The 15,464-nt window shown below is 32.2% G+C and overlaps 1 protein-coding gene and 1 pseudogene across 2 annotated transcripts; both read right to left on the reverse strand.

Annotated features, from left to right (window-relative positions):
- Positions 1 to 276: 276 nt before the first annotated feature.
- Positions 277 to 3,228, reverse strand: LOC149564492 (bifunctional pinoresinol-lariciresinol reductase 2-like). Of its 2 annotated transcripts, none has more exons than XM_089818032.1 (5): positions 2,847 to 3,228; positions 2,098 to 2,247; positions 1,348 to 1,588; positions 863 to 1,015; positions 277 to 583 (listed from the first exon to the last, which is right to left on the reverse strand). In XM_089818032.1, exons 1-5 carry the CDS (start codon positions 3,051 to 3,053, stop codon positions 417 to 419), a joined length of 918 nt encoding a protein of 305 aa, XP_089674158.1. In that variant the 5' UTR covers positions 3,054 to 3,228; the 3' UTR covers positions 277 to 416. The 2 variants fall into 2 exon arrangements, with proteins under 2 accessions (XP_089674158.1, XP_089674157.1); XM_089818031.1 differs by having other exon boundaries at positions 863 to 1,066; positions 2,847 to 3,226.
- Positions 3,229 to 8,232: 5,004 nt separating this feature from the next.
- Positions 8,233 to 15,226, reverse strand: LOC149564493 (bifunctional pinoresinol-lariciresinol reductase 2-like; annotated as a pseudogene).
- Between the last annotated feature and the right edge of the window lie 238 nt (positions 15,227 to 15,464).

A 15,464-nucleotide genomic window follows, 5' to 3' on the forward strand; every position in this document is an offset into this window, starting at 1 on the left:
AAGACTTTTAACTTATATCATCAATATCAATGGTGTTGTACTAGTAAGATAGGTTGACTCATTATTATTAATAATTTGTTTAGTGTAATTGAACTTGAGTAATATTTAGATGGGGTGATCTTATGAAAGGTTTCAATATTTCACCTATGAAAACATCACTTAGATGCAATGAGTGCTAAGTGTACAATTTATTTTCATAATAGATACATTCTTGTAAACCACTACTCATAGAACATGGATATGTGAATTTGCCTAAAAAACTAAAGGTAATAACAATTTCGTAAAATGAATTTAATTATTTCAAACCCCACATTATTAATACTTATTGTTTATCTTCACCAAGAACCAAAAAACAAAAAAGGACATGTAATAGCCATGATGTCCACATCACTTAAGAAATGAGATGAGTTAGGTTGTTATAATAGATAGCGGTCAAGATAGGCATCCACTGTGACATATTTGATATCTGGATATAGTTGGCTAGCCTCTCTTCCCTCCTCTCCTATCTCAAAATTGTAGAGGCATCCATCATAGAATATGTGGTAGAAATGTGTCATGCCAATCTGCTCTGCTAAATTCTGGCCTACATATCATCATTTCGACATGTAACAAGAGTTAATGATTGGCACTGAAAATGGGATGAAATGAAATATATATATATATATAGCAGTCATAAGATAAACTAGTCCAAAAGATCCAAGGGGCATATTTTCTAAAAAAGGAAACTGACTCTTTTATTGTAAATTTTAATCATGAAACTAATCATTTTCAAAAGAAGTTAAAAAAAATTAGAACTTTCATTCCTAACACATTTTTAAATCTCATTGAATATTTGGCTATTTTAGTGTGAACCTTTATTTACCTTTCATAAGATTCAAGAAGTCATCTCTTGATAGGGATATCTTCTCCAAGACATTACCAGACTTTTTCTCCCATAATTCAATCAACTCTCTCTGTGATAGAATATTAGCTGGAGGGCGAATGTAAACAGTCTTGTTGGTAGTGCGAGGATCCACTGCAGAATTTATTGTGTAAGTTGCAACATCATCTTCGTCCACAAAAATGGCTACAATTGTGAGGCGGAGTAGGTTAATTCAAAAAATATAAATATAAATCATGAAGGGAACATACAACTTAAACATCATACACTAAGACTTGATTCGTAAACTAAAAGTATTAAATAATCAAAGTTGACTTACTTAAGACTTGATTCGTAAACTTAAAGTATTAAATAATCAAAATTGACTTATTTTTTAAAATTTAGATTTTTAAATGTGGTCCAATCCAAAACATTGGTAATAAGAATCTTTTTTAAAAATATATTAACTTCATAAAAATTAAAGATACCTTTTGCATTTCCATCACCATAGAGGAAAAGTCTATCAGAGGGTGGAGTTAAACGACATAGTTGGGCAAGATTTCCAACAAAGTAACCAGCAAAGCCATTTGCAGAGACGTATGTGTAAGGAATCCCTGCTGCTTCAACTGCTCTTCTCACCTCCCTCTTGTCGATGAATGTCACATTTCCGGGCTCCATTGCATCCATCATTTTGTCCGGGTCTATTCCAAATTCAGATGGAAGATATCTCTATACAAAAATTAAAATAAAACACAATTTATAATTAGGTGTTGTTGATAGGGAAAATATATATATAAATTAGAACGCATATAAACAATTCTATTGATTCTAGTGGTTAAAAAACTAAAGTATGTTTAGCTTTATTATATAGAGATCTGAGATGCATTTTGTTTGAGTCTTTTCACATTTTCAAATGAGAGATGTCTAGAAAATTGAAAGAGAAAAAAAAAATAGAGGAATTGTGTTTGGTATACAAAGGCTGAATAAATAATGATTACTAGACTTTATTATTAAGTAGACATTCTTCTATAGCAACAAGGTATATGAAAGATCATTATAATTTGTATTAAAATAATAAACCCACAAATTTTTTATACCTTGATTGTTTCTGTTAGTGCCAAATAATTGAAAGAAAACTGCAACTTAGTGTACAAGTATTGATTTATTTTGGGTTTCTCGTAGCATTTTCTAGTTTTAGTGAAAGAAAGAAATAGTGTAAAGTAGGTACAAAAAGAGACCTTAATGTTGCCGGCTTCTTTAATGGCTTCCACTAGCTTCATCTGTTCAGGGATTGCATGGCTGCGGATGTGATTTCCAGCAATCGCACATATCACAACATCTACTTGCTTCACAGCCGCCACAAGGCTCTCTTTATCATCAAAAGACCCCTGTTTTGCCATACATTAAAGTTCATCAAATTACTATTCTTAGTTAAAACACCTGAAGTTCTCAAAATCCTTAATAAAAAAGAACCTTAAAGCATGAATCCTATGGTATATTTTTATTTCATAAACAATTTACATCAATCTTTGTGACTATACTATATGACCCTTCTAATTTTTACAAACGTTTTTTTCATTAATGTTTTGGATCATGTCCCTTGACCCATCTGATTTTATATGAACCTTTTTCTTATCAATCTTTAAGATCATTATCTAAATTTCCATGAATCTTTTCCACCATATTCTATAACCCGTTTGATTTCATTGACATATTTTCCAGTATGGATCATGTTCTATGACCCATTTGATTGCAGGAACAATTTTTTTAATAGAATATTGTTACCCATTAATCATGATGCATGACTCTCTTGATTTCTAAGACATATTTGTGACCAATCTTTCTGAATCTCACATGAACATTTTTTCTATCATTCTTTTCCAACATGCTCAATGAACCATCTTCATGCTAACTTTTTTCTTCGTCTTAATAATAGATTATAGAATGTGATCCAAAACATTAATGAAATATAACAGATAATACTGACCTTGACAAGATGGGCACCGGCATTTCTGAAAGAAAACAACATCTGGAGCTTCTCAATATCTAGGCCAGCAAAAGGGCGAAAGAGGACATAAGTGGGATGGCCAAGGCTCAGGCTTGCCCTCACAAACCTCCTGCCCATGTAACCAGTGCCTCCCACTATCAAAATCCTGCTCTTCCCCTCACATTTTCCTGATTCTTCCCTTTCCATCTCTTTCACTAAAATCACCCCCCAAATTTTTTCTGTTCAAAAGTCCTGTTCTTCACCATTTCATTCCATGCTCTTATAGCATTAGCTCACCAGATTAACCATTTTAAAAAGATATTATTTCTTTCGCTTGATCGTCACCTCGTATTAGGTGAAGGAATCCTTTTTCCTTCGTATATCTTAAACTGCACTTGTTCAAAATGTTTTCGTTGGCGTTGGAATATGTCGATTCCATATTGTGATTGGGCTGGTTGCCTGGAATATCGCCGGTCAAATGTTAGGGCACCGTGCCGCATGCCATGGCATGTTATCATTCTTTATTATCAGTCAATGTTCTGTCATGCCTCTCAGCTATTGCTTGTCATGCCAGTCAGTACAGTACCATTTGCCAGCTATTTCTCGTCATACTATTTCCCATGCTTGTGTAGGCAATTATTTCCTACAATGTTCGTGGGTTGACTTTGAACTTTTTAAAACCAAATTGTATTGCTAACAATTTCTTATTTCAATTTGAAGTTGTATTAATAATTTATGTAATTGTTTATAAGAAGTTACAGTTTTATAAGGATTTTTTAAATACATTAAAATATAAATTTACATATTAATTTGGTAAATTTTGTTATGAATTTAAAAGTAAAATTTTTTTTTTATAATTTAATAATGTTTCTAATATTTTATTTTATATCATTTTTAATTTTATTTTATGAAGAATTATTTATAATTAAATTTATTATTAATAAATATTTATTATAATTCTATATTTTTTAAAAAGTTACAATTTTTTAAGATTATATAGTAATAAATTTAAGTAAAGTTAATAATAAAATTTTATAGTTCATCACTTTTACTAAAAGAAAATAAGTTTATCTGAAACAATTATAAGATGAACAAGGATTGTTCATATAAATGTAGAAAGGGATGAAAGAGATATAAGATCTACCTCTAAATCTAAATTTTCAAAGGAGAGATCCAAATTGATTAACCAAAAAGGCTAATGCACAAAAGAATCAATCTATGGAGAATATGAATATAGAAGAAAACCTTATATCTTGTTATGAAAAGTATGTATTGAAATCTTAATTGAATTGAAAACAAATACTAACCTTAAAGTAGAGTGAATCTGGAAAATGTTGTTTTCTGATGTCTGTATATAGTTTCAAAAAATTCTGCAACCAAATCTGGACTAGAAATGTAGAAACGGAGAAAACCCAAAAACATTTTGTCTTTATGAAAAAAATCAACCTTAACCCAAAGCTAGGGTAAGATCTTACTCCTTTATTTTTTACCTTGACTTGCACTATTGCGGATCCTAAAATTTTGCCAAAAAGGGTACTCAAATCTGCACTGATATCCACTGTCTCACACCTACTCCTACAAGAAAAAGGGTTTTGTTGTTGGATGATGGGTTTGCCTTGGTCAAACCACTGTTTGGAATTAACCTTTAAAAATGGAACTGAAATTGTAATATAATTTTTTTTTAAAGTAAATGGAACTATTCACCTTGCTTATGTTGAAATCCTTGTGGATGATTTGAATCCTTCAATCCACTAGTATGGATGCTCCAAATAAATGTAGAATTGAATGTAGGATGTCTCAAATCAATTTCATTAGATCTTCAACACCAATCTTGAATGGATCTTGGAAGAGAAAGAGGCTTGAATGAATGTGGATGTTAGAATCTTCAATGGATCTCCTTGATGAATTTGAATGCTTGGATACTTGAATGCTTTCCTTCTCCTTGCTTGCTTGATCATTTGATTGCACTTATGCTCGAATTCAATGGAAGGTGGATGCTTGATCATAGAAAAATGGATGTTAAAATGAGAGGGAAAGACTTCCTTTTATACTTATCTAGGACACAAACTTATAGAGAGGCTAACATAGGAGAATTAAATTCCAATTAAGCCTTAACCCCTAGAAATGGACCTAAATTAAATACAATTTTAGAGTTTACCATTCTGAAATCCAAAACAATCGACATGGAAGTGAGAAATGAAACTTTTTGAAGCCTGATGTCCCGAAACTTGAAATTTGGACCTAGGGTCAAGGTCGAGGTAAAATCTAACCTAGGTCAACATCAAGGTCATCCTTGACATAGATCAAAGTCAAGGTCGACCTTGACCCAGAAGGTCAAATATCTCAGATCTTCAAAACAGGCTACCAGAAAAGGGTTGGAAATAGGGGAGAGAGAAGCAGAACAGGGGAAAAAAGCTAGATCCAATCAAATACCCACTCAAGGCGCTTGACATGACCATAGACCACTTGTTCGAAGGGCTAAACTAGTCCTAGATGGAAGTGCTTCCATTTTCTGACGATACAACAATAAATTATTAAGTAATTGTTTAAAACTATTTTTTGTACATACAAAAATAAGAATAAAGAAACTAAATTAAGAAATTTAATGATAATCTACTATAAAAATATTTTAAAATAATTGAAAAGAATAATAAGTTTGATTCTAACAAATTAATCATGTAAAATAGTAAGTATCAAATTGTTCATATCATTTTCAAATTTATTTATTTATTTATAGTTTAAAAAGTCATCTTTGTAAAATATTTTACCAACTAGTTGAATTAAATTTAATAATTTATAGTCATAGAGAAACATTTATTTTGTTTTGGAAATTTTTTTAAATAATATATGGTGTAAGATTTTTCATAACATCCAAGTACATGATATATGCATTCCATGTTTAAATCTATAAAAAAAAAATTGGGAAAAAATCTTTGTTTTGGACATTTATTGATTTTTCCAAAAAATAACCTATCTTTTAGAACATTCTCTCTGAAGATTAGCGAGTACCTAAAATTATTTCTTCATGTGATAGATCACTTAATGCAATGTGATAGATTAGTGCATTAACTATATGAAACAGACAATCCACACCACATATCAATAAAAATCTATATGTGCTTAAAAAAGCACATATATATACCATTAACCATATTAGAAATGAGTTTATTTATTTGTTATTATGCAATATATATTTATTAGATCGTATAATAATGGCTTTGGTCAATGCTCTATTTATTTTTAGTCATCATGGTACATAAATGATAGCATTAGAGATCTTAGACCCCAAAACTAATAGTGACATATGCGAGACTGCAAAACTAAAGGTAGCATATGCTTTTAGCACACAAATTGGGTTTAACACACTTGTTAGTAACGAGTGTGTCACATTAGTTTGCCTTTGGTAATGAAAGAACCTACATGGTAATGCATCTTCATCATCCATGGGTCTTATTTAATGGTGTTGGCTAAGCTCCAAACAGAATGCACCAGTGACCAAAAATAGTCTTCTTCTTTTTCCTAGATTCATGAAAATACAATGATTTTTTCTCAATTTTTTTGTTGTTTTCAACCACAACATATGCAAATCATGAAGAACAAATTTTGAAAATCTCTACAAAATCCGTTGTGTTTTTGAGTTTTTGAATTTTGATGATGCAGGAGCATCTTGCATGGGAAAATTATTGGAAAAAAAAATTGTCGAGGAGAGAGAAAGTGACGAAAATTAGAGGAAATAAATAAATAAATAAAAAGGTAAAAAGGAGAAAAAGAAAAAAAGGAGGAATTTCTATTTTCGAGGTGCACAGGTGGCATAAAATTAAAAAATAAGAAATTAGTTGTCATTCCATTAATCAAGGTGTGTAGGTGGCATCTTAGAAGCTTGTGGAAAGTTTCTTAAATCTTGCATTTAATATTTGTTGTGATCCATAAAGGAAATGTAATTTTCTAATTGGGCCACATGGTGGTGCTTAGTTGTAATTCTAGAAGGTTATGGAAGTTGTAGAAGGTTGTGGATATTGTGTAGGAGGAAATTCTAGAAGGTTGTGGATAAGTCATGCATGGGGTGGTAAGTGCCTATTTAAGCAAGGCATATGAGCATTTCTAATCAAGCTCGAGAAGTAGAAGCTCAAGAAGGAGAAGCTTGAGAAGTGGAAGCTCGAGAAGGAGTAGCTTGGGAAGTAGAAGTTGTGGAAGGTGAAGCTTGGAAAGGTGAAAGTTGTGGAAGGTGAAGCTTGGAAAGCTTGGAAGGCTTCAAGGTGTGAAAGAGAAGGAGAAAGTGAAGAGTGAGTTTTCCTGAGTCTATGGACAGAGCGCTGAATGTGAGGCAGTTTACAGCAGGATTGTAGTAGAGTTGTGAGTGTGTAGACAGAGCGCCGAATGTGAGGCAATTTACACTTGGATCTTGGATAAGGTTGGAGAAGAGCTAGTGGTTGCGGTTTAGAAACAAGGAGGTTGCTTGGTGGCTTGCGAGCACAAGTTGAGATCTTGGAGACCTTTTCTACCAGAGTGTGGATCTGGACTAGCTTGGGCTTGGATTGGATCTTGAGAGATCTTGCAGAAAGGTTATTGTAATTGCTAAGGATTTTTCAAGCTTAATAAAAAAATTTGGGAAGCATTTTATCTCTCTTTGTCTTCATATTGTTGCATTCTTGGTTATGAGTTGGTAAGGGTGGTGTTTCCCTTCATCAGTGGTATCAGAGCGTACCTTCATCAAGTGGTATCAGAGTGGTCCTTCATCAGTGGTATCAGTGCGTATCTACATCATTTGATCAATGGTGCATTTTGTGTTGACCTTAGCCATGTCCTTTTTTAACGAGTGTGTTACGTTAGATCAAACCTCACATGGTTTAATTCTAATTTGTAACCCCTAAACTAACATTTTGTTGGCATTTCATTATTAAGAAACAAAGTGTCACTAGCCTTTGTCATTAAGAGTCTCATAATTACATTTTAAATAGTTTAAAATAATACTCTTTACAAGACTTTTAACTTACATCATCAATATCAATGGTGTTGTGGTAAGATAGGTTGACTCGTTATTATTAATAATTGGTTTAATGTATTTGAGCTGGAGTAGTATTTAGATGTGGTGATCTTGTGGAAGGATTCAATATTTCACCTAGATGCAATGAGTGCTAAGTGTACATTTTATTTTCATGATAGATACATTCTTGTAAACCACTTCTCATGGAACATAGGTATCTGAATTTTCCTTAAAAACTAATGAAAACTAATGCCAATAGCAATTTCGTAAAATGAAATTGATCACCTCAAACCCCACATTATTAATACTTATTATTTCTCTTCACCAAGAACCAAAAACCAAAAGAGGACATGTAGTAGCCACGATGTCCACATCAATTAAGAAATGAGATGAGTTAGGTTGTTATAATAGATAGCAGTCAAAATAGGCGTCCAGTATGACATATTTAATGTAATGCCCCGCCAAGGGATCCAAAGAATTAACCTAGAATTTTCACTAAGTTTAGTAGCATTTTTTTTTTTTTTCCATGAAAGTAAATACCACGTATAACTTATGCACAATAACGGAAGCAATAGTAATGTCCATTTGAAAGTAAACATAACATATATAATCAGATTACATTCTTTAAGATCCTTTAATGTTGGATTACATCTAGAAACATCTAACATACGTGAATCCATCTAGTACAACATCCACATGAAATAACAATGATAAGTCCAATGTTTATACATTACATTTCAAATACTCAATCATCCACTGTACATGTCACAGGGTATGACAAGCTCAAAAGAATATACATACATAAAATAAGGTACATCATCCCATTCTGATCCATGATACATCAAAGTAAAGATAATCACATGATATACATGATACATCATCATAGAAGACATATACATCCATCATACAAATCAAACATAATAAACTAAGTGCACGGTTCCTCCCAACCGTTAATAGCATCATTAGACCATCGTGGATCCTAGCCATCCCTCCGTGCGTAACATTCCAAATTACCAAAGAGATCATCGGTACTAACATAATAGGAATGTCACTCCTAATATATACAACATCATATGTAGAAAGTAATCTAGCATGCAACTAAAAGCATAAGATATCATCATCTAACATATGCTAATCATCAATGAAAAGGATACATATCCACCATCATGAAGGACACATCAGCCACGATGTCTCAATGAATCTCAAAATGATAAGAGTGGAAAATACACTACCACCCGACCGTGTGGTACCTAAGTGGTCCACTCCCACCTTGTTGAGGAGATAATCTCAAGTCCCAAACGGGCTAACAAAACACATAGCATAAATCTCTATAAGTCCAGGAATCCTAAAAGTATACTAACTCAAAGGTTCTAAACTCAAAATCGACATCTAATCCCAGAGGCACACAATGACATGTAGGAACCCACTATGCAAGCGGGAAAGTGTCATCACAATTATCACGTACAAGTTACCCTGGCAGTTAGCTAAACTCCACGGGTCCATACTTATATCATGTGGCCACTAGTATCCTCTCATACTGACGAGGCATACTACGGAATGTAAGGTCGCAACCATGCATTCTCACTACTCCCATCCTAGCCTGTACAAGCACTCAAAGCATGGGCGAGAACAAAACACTTATCTTTTTAGGTTCATTCAGTTAGTATTAGGTGTGTATGTTATCACTTATTAATCCAACTTACAATGAGTTACCCTAGCAGCCTCTTAGGGCCCCGGCCCCCATTGCAAGCCACTTCCCATCACTACATGCAGATATCCTACCCTAATGCTCATGGAATCATAAATTTAAAAATCACAAAAGATAATCCATAATAAAATCATCAAATATGCATAAAAGCATCAAATCTCCATGAGCAAACATCCATAGAAAATCATGATCACAACAGCTCTCTATTGGCAACTGAGGTATCACTGATAATCAAAGTATCCAATGGTTCTCAATAACCAAAATATATCTCAATCAAACTGATCGAAGACTCCAAAAATGGTTGAGTCAAACATGTCACATCATGACATCATCAAGAATAAATCCACATTACAGTCCCATCATGGCGACTAGAAAATAACTAAGGATAACTGATCGATGACCAAAATAATGGTTAAGTCAAGTGTCTCATACATAAGAATCTCAACTATAACAATCAATAATCACATTCAATACATGGAGCATTCCATCACATAACCATGGTTGGGTTTATAAAGGTCGAGATTAAACATCATCATGACATCATAATCACATAACTCCCAAGCCTCTGGTAGACGTCCTATAACTGGTCAACACTAGTCAACCCAAAACCCAAAACAATAACATAAAGAATACACAATGCAAACACATGTTTTGGTTTTGCTAAATTTACAATTTGAATTTACATGCAAAAATCTCGGTTTACGTTTCCAAGTTTAGAGAAAGAATTTGAAGGAACATTTATACGTTTTGAATGAATACAAATCCATTCTTTAATTATAATTTTAATCCAAATGTCCCCCACCAATCTAACAATCAATATTTAATATACTTAATAAAAAAATTAATTTAAATCATGAGCCTTTGATATAAATCAATTATCAATTTTACAATTATAAAACAAATAATCATATTTACATATTATATACATATATATATATATATATATATATATATATATATATATATTTATTTATTTATTTATATTAAAATATATACATATAAATATATAAATTATTTTACCATTAAAAAAAATTGAATTAAAAAATTCGATTAATGCAAAAAAATTTAATAACAATTAAAAATCGAATATGGCAACGTTCTTAATAAAACACATATTCATATAACACATCTGTCGATACGCAAGACCCTGCGGTCGCAGGGCCTGCGACGTCAGTGGTACTGCGTACCACTACCGTCGCAGTACCTGTAACGGCGATACACTACGACCGCAGTGGGGGCACGGGTCTCATCCCCCGCCCCCGACTCAATGTATAAAATGTTTATATATATATATATATATATTTTTTTTTTTTTTTTTAATTTTTTTATTTTTTTTTTTTTAAAATCGCTAACGCGATTTCCATTTGTGATTTGATTTAAAACGTTTTCGCCCACGGGTATGTTATCCAATTTTAACAAATATATATTATATATACATACATACATATATATATGTATGTATGTATGTATGTATGTATATACAAATATATGCAGAATTAAAAATATCACAGTATATGAGCATATATATATATATATATATATGTATGTATGTATGTATGTATGTATGTATGTATGTATATACAAATATATGCAGAATTAAAAATATCACAGTATATGAGCATATATATATATATATATATATATATATATATATATATATATATATATATATAAGCAATTTGACAATATATCAATTCAAATTTCAATTTTCAGAATTCCTCCATAAACCTTTGATCTCCCAAAATTTCCATTAATTAATCTAATGGGTTTGACTATGAATCTCAACCCTAGCCCCGTGTTCTTTTTAGATCTATGCATATAAAATTTTCAAATAAATTAATCTACCCATATTGAGAATGCACAATAAATTATGAAATTCTTCAAAAGACATATGGAAGACACGAAGAAGACAGGGAATGCATGATGCGAAAATAGCATAAGTAAAATCACAAGAATCTACCCGGATTCTGATGCTAAATCATTCTTCCTCAGAAACCTGCAGAGCAAGCTCCTCCCTTCTTCAGAGTTCTCGAGTCCTCCAATGCTCCAATTTGCACTCCAACCGCTGTGTCTAAGCTTCTAAGAATGCCTGAATATAAAGAGCTTTCAGGAAACATTTAGAATGCTTCTAGAAATAGCTAGAAGGTGTCACCAACTAAGCATGGGTCTTTTCCAACCTTCAAGATGAGCCATAGGGTTGTAGACACCATGTGCTTAATTGATGCACTAACCCCTGTGTTGTTGACACTTGAGAAATAGAAAAGTGTGTTAACTCTCATGCAAGCTTATAACTCCAATTCACTTTTTATATAATTTCTATTTAAATATTTATAACTTCCATTTTAATTTTTATAACTTTTATTATTATTATTTATTTATTACTTATTATTATTATTAATTTTAATTTCTAATTCTCTTTTATTAAATTCTTTTTCCCCAATTAATTCTCATTTAATTAATTATAATCAAAATATCAAGGATTATGATATTTTATATTAATTTTTCTCGAATAATTAATTTATTAATTAAATCTATTTATTAAGACTTAATTAATAGAAAATTCACCATAGACCTCCAAGATAAAATATGAAAACCCATCGTAGAGCAATTCACACAAAATCAGTCTAAGGGTTAAAAATCACGAATCATGTCATCCGACACATTCGGTGGGTAAAATATCCAGATACTTGTCCTACCTCACTAGGACAATTGGCTTAAAGGTTTGGGATTTGGACTTGAGAATTTATCTCCCTTCTCTTCTCATTGAGATAGTATAATAGGGTACGCTCATCCTCGCAATTCAGGGAAGTCGATACCCGGTACCTGCAACCTGCAGAAAAATCATGCATGTACATACAATATATATAATGCTAAGCTAAACAGACAATGGCAGGAAGTGGTGCATCGTGTAGATCCTGACTAAGCAGGTGACTACGACTCCCTTCCTTAACCACATCAGAAACACCATACAATAAGAAAACATGCACGCCATACACATGCAAGTATGGGGTAAGTATCCATAATAAAACACATAAGATAATAACCATCAACTAATCATCAATAATATCTGAAAAAAATATAATGATCATCATGTATGCATGAAACGTAAAGTCTAAATGATCTCATCACATAACCTCTGAATCCATAACATAATGTCTGATAGTGTCAAAACAATACCACTAATCCATCAACATAAAACTAGTCCATCATAGTTTGATAATAATAGCGACAATATGTCCAGAAAAGATGTAAACGAGGGAAGGCACTACATTTAACATTTGGGTATAGATGGCTAGCCTCTCATTCCTCCTTTACTATCTCAAAATTGTAGAGGCATCCATCGTAGAATATGTGATAGAAATGTGTCATGCCAATTTGCTTCGTTAAGTTCTAGCCTACCTATCATCATTTTGACATGTAACAAGAGTTAATGATTGGCACTAAAAATGGGATGAAATGAGATATATAAAAAGAATTTCAAAATAAAAATCATAAGATCAACTAGTCCCAAAGACCCAAGGGGCATATTTTCAAAAAAAAAGAAATCTACTCTTTTATTGTAAAATTTGATCAAGAAATCAATCATTTTCAAAAGAAGTTTAAAAAATTAGAACTTTCATTCTTAACACATTTTCAAATCTTTTTGAATATTTGACTATTTTACTATGAGCCTTTATTTACCTTTCATGAGATTCAAGAATTCATCTCTTGATAGGGGTATCTTCTTCAAGACATTACCAGATTTTTTCTCGCACAATTCAATCAATTCTATGTGACAAAATATTAGTTGGAGGGCGAATGTAAACAATCTTGTTGACAATGTGAGGATCCACAATAGAATTTATCGTATAAGTTGCAATGTCATCTTCATCCACCCAAATGGCTACAACCGAGAGGTGGAGTAGGTTAGTTCAAAAGATATAAATAAATCATGAAGGGAATAGGCGGTCGGAACAGGCGACTTAAACATCATACACTAAGGCTTGATTAGTAGACTAAAAGTATTAAATAATAAAAGTTGACTTACTTTTTTTAAAATTTAGATTTTTAAAGGTGGTCCAATCCAAAACATTGATAATAAAAAAAAAAAATTTTAATTATTAACTTCATAAAAAATTGAAGATACATTTTGCATTGCCATCACCATAGAGGAAAACTCTGTAGGAGGGTGGAGTTAGACAACCAAGACTTCCAAAAAAGTAACTTGCAAAGCAATTTGCAGAGACGTACGTGTAAGGAATCCCTGTTGCTTCAACTGCTCTTCTTACCTCCCTCTTGTCGATGAACGTCACATTTCCTCGCTCCATTGCATCCATCATTTTGTCCGAGTCTATTCCAAATTCAAATGGAAGATATCTCTATACAAAAATAAAGCTAAAACACAAATTATAGTTAGGTGTTGGTTGATAGGAAATATATATAAGTTAGAACACATATAAACAATTCTATTGATTCTAGTGGTTCAAAAAATTGAAAGTATACTTAGCTTCAGTATATAGAGATCTAAGATGCATTGTGTTTGAGTCTTTTAGAATTTTTAAGTGAGAGATCTCTAGAAAATTGGAAGAGAAAAAAAACAAAGGAATTTTGTCTGGTATACAAAGGCTAAATAAATAATGATTACTAGATTTTATTATTACATACACATTCTTCTATAGGAATAGGGTGTATAAAAGATCATTATAATCTGTATTAAAGTAACATACCCACAAATTTGTTATACCTTGATTGTTTATGTTAGTGCCAAATTATTGAAAGAAAACTGCAACTTAGTGCACGAGTATTGACTTCTTTTGGGCTTCTCATATCATTTTCTAGTCTGTGGAAGAAATAAATAGTGTGAAGTAGGTATAAAAAGAGACCTTGATGTTGTCAGTTTCTTTAATGGCTTCCACTAGCTTCATCTTTTCAAGGATTACATGGCTGCGGATGTGATTTCCAACGATTGCACATATCACAACATTTACTTGCTTCACAGTGGCCACAAGGCTCTCTTTATCATCAAAAGACCCTTGTTTTGCCATACATAAAAGTTCATCAAATTACTATTCATAGTTAAAACACCCGAAATTCTCAAAATCCTTGATAAAAAAGAACCTTAAAGCATTAAACTTATGATCCATTTTTATTTCATAAACAATTGACATGAATCTTTGTGACTATAATATATGACCCTTCTAATTTTTGCAAACATTTTTTTCATTAATGTTTTAGATCATGTTCCTTGACCCATATGATTTTATGAACCTTTTTCTTATTAATCGTTCAAATCATGTTCCATTATTTGATTTTATGAAAATAAATTCCATGAATCTTTCCCACCATATTCTATAACCCATTTGATTTCACTGACATATTTTCCATCAATATTTTGGATCATGTTCCATGACCCATTTGATTGCAAGAACAATTTTTTAACAAAACATAAGTGGGATGACCAAGCCCCAGGCTTGCCCTCGCAAACCTCCTGCCTATGTAACCATTTTTTAACAGAACATAAGTGGGATGACCAAGCCTCAGGCTTGCCCTCGCAAACCTCCTGCCCATGTAACCATTTTTTAACAGGACGTAAGTGGGATGACCAAGCCTCAGGGTTACCCTCACAAACCTCCTGCCCATGTAACCAGTGCCTTCCACTATCACAATCCTGCTCTTCCCCTTGCATATTCCTGATTCTTCCTTTCCCATTTCTTTCACTAAAATCACCCTCCAATTTTGCTCTTATAGCATTAGCAAATCAGATTAACCATTTTAAAAATATATTATTTTCTGATATTATATTATTTTGTGATATTGCTATCAGAATTTAACTCTGTGATTTTTGAATCAAACTCATTGACCCATGTTTCATGAGTAGTGATTCAACATGAATCCATCTCTCATGAGAATAAATGGAACACTTGGCACTCATTGGATCTAGGTGATG

Source organism: Cupressus sempervirens, chromosome 3 (assembly GCF_028749045.1).
Source record: "Cupressus sempervirens isolate cs-2001-9-10 chromosome 3, ASM2874904v1, whole genome shotgun sequence".
In the NCBI taxonomy this organism is placed as follows: Eukaryota; Viridiplantae; Streptophyta; class Pinopsida; order Cupressales; family Cupressaceae; genus Cupressus; species Cupressus sempervirens.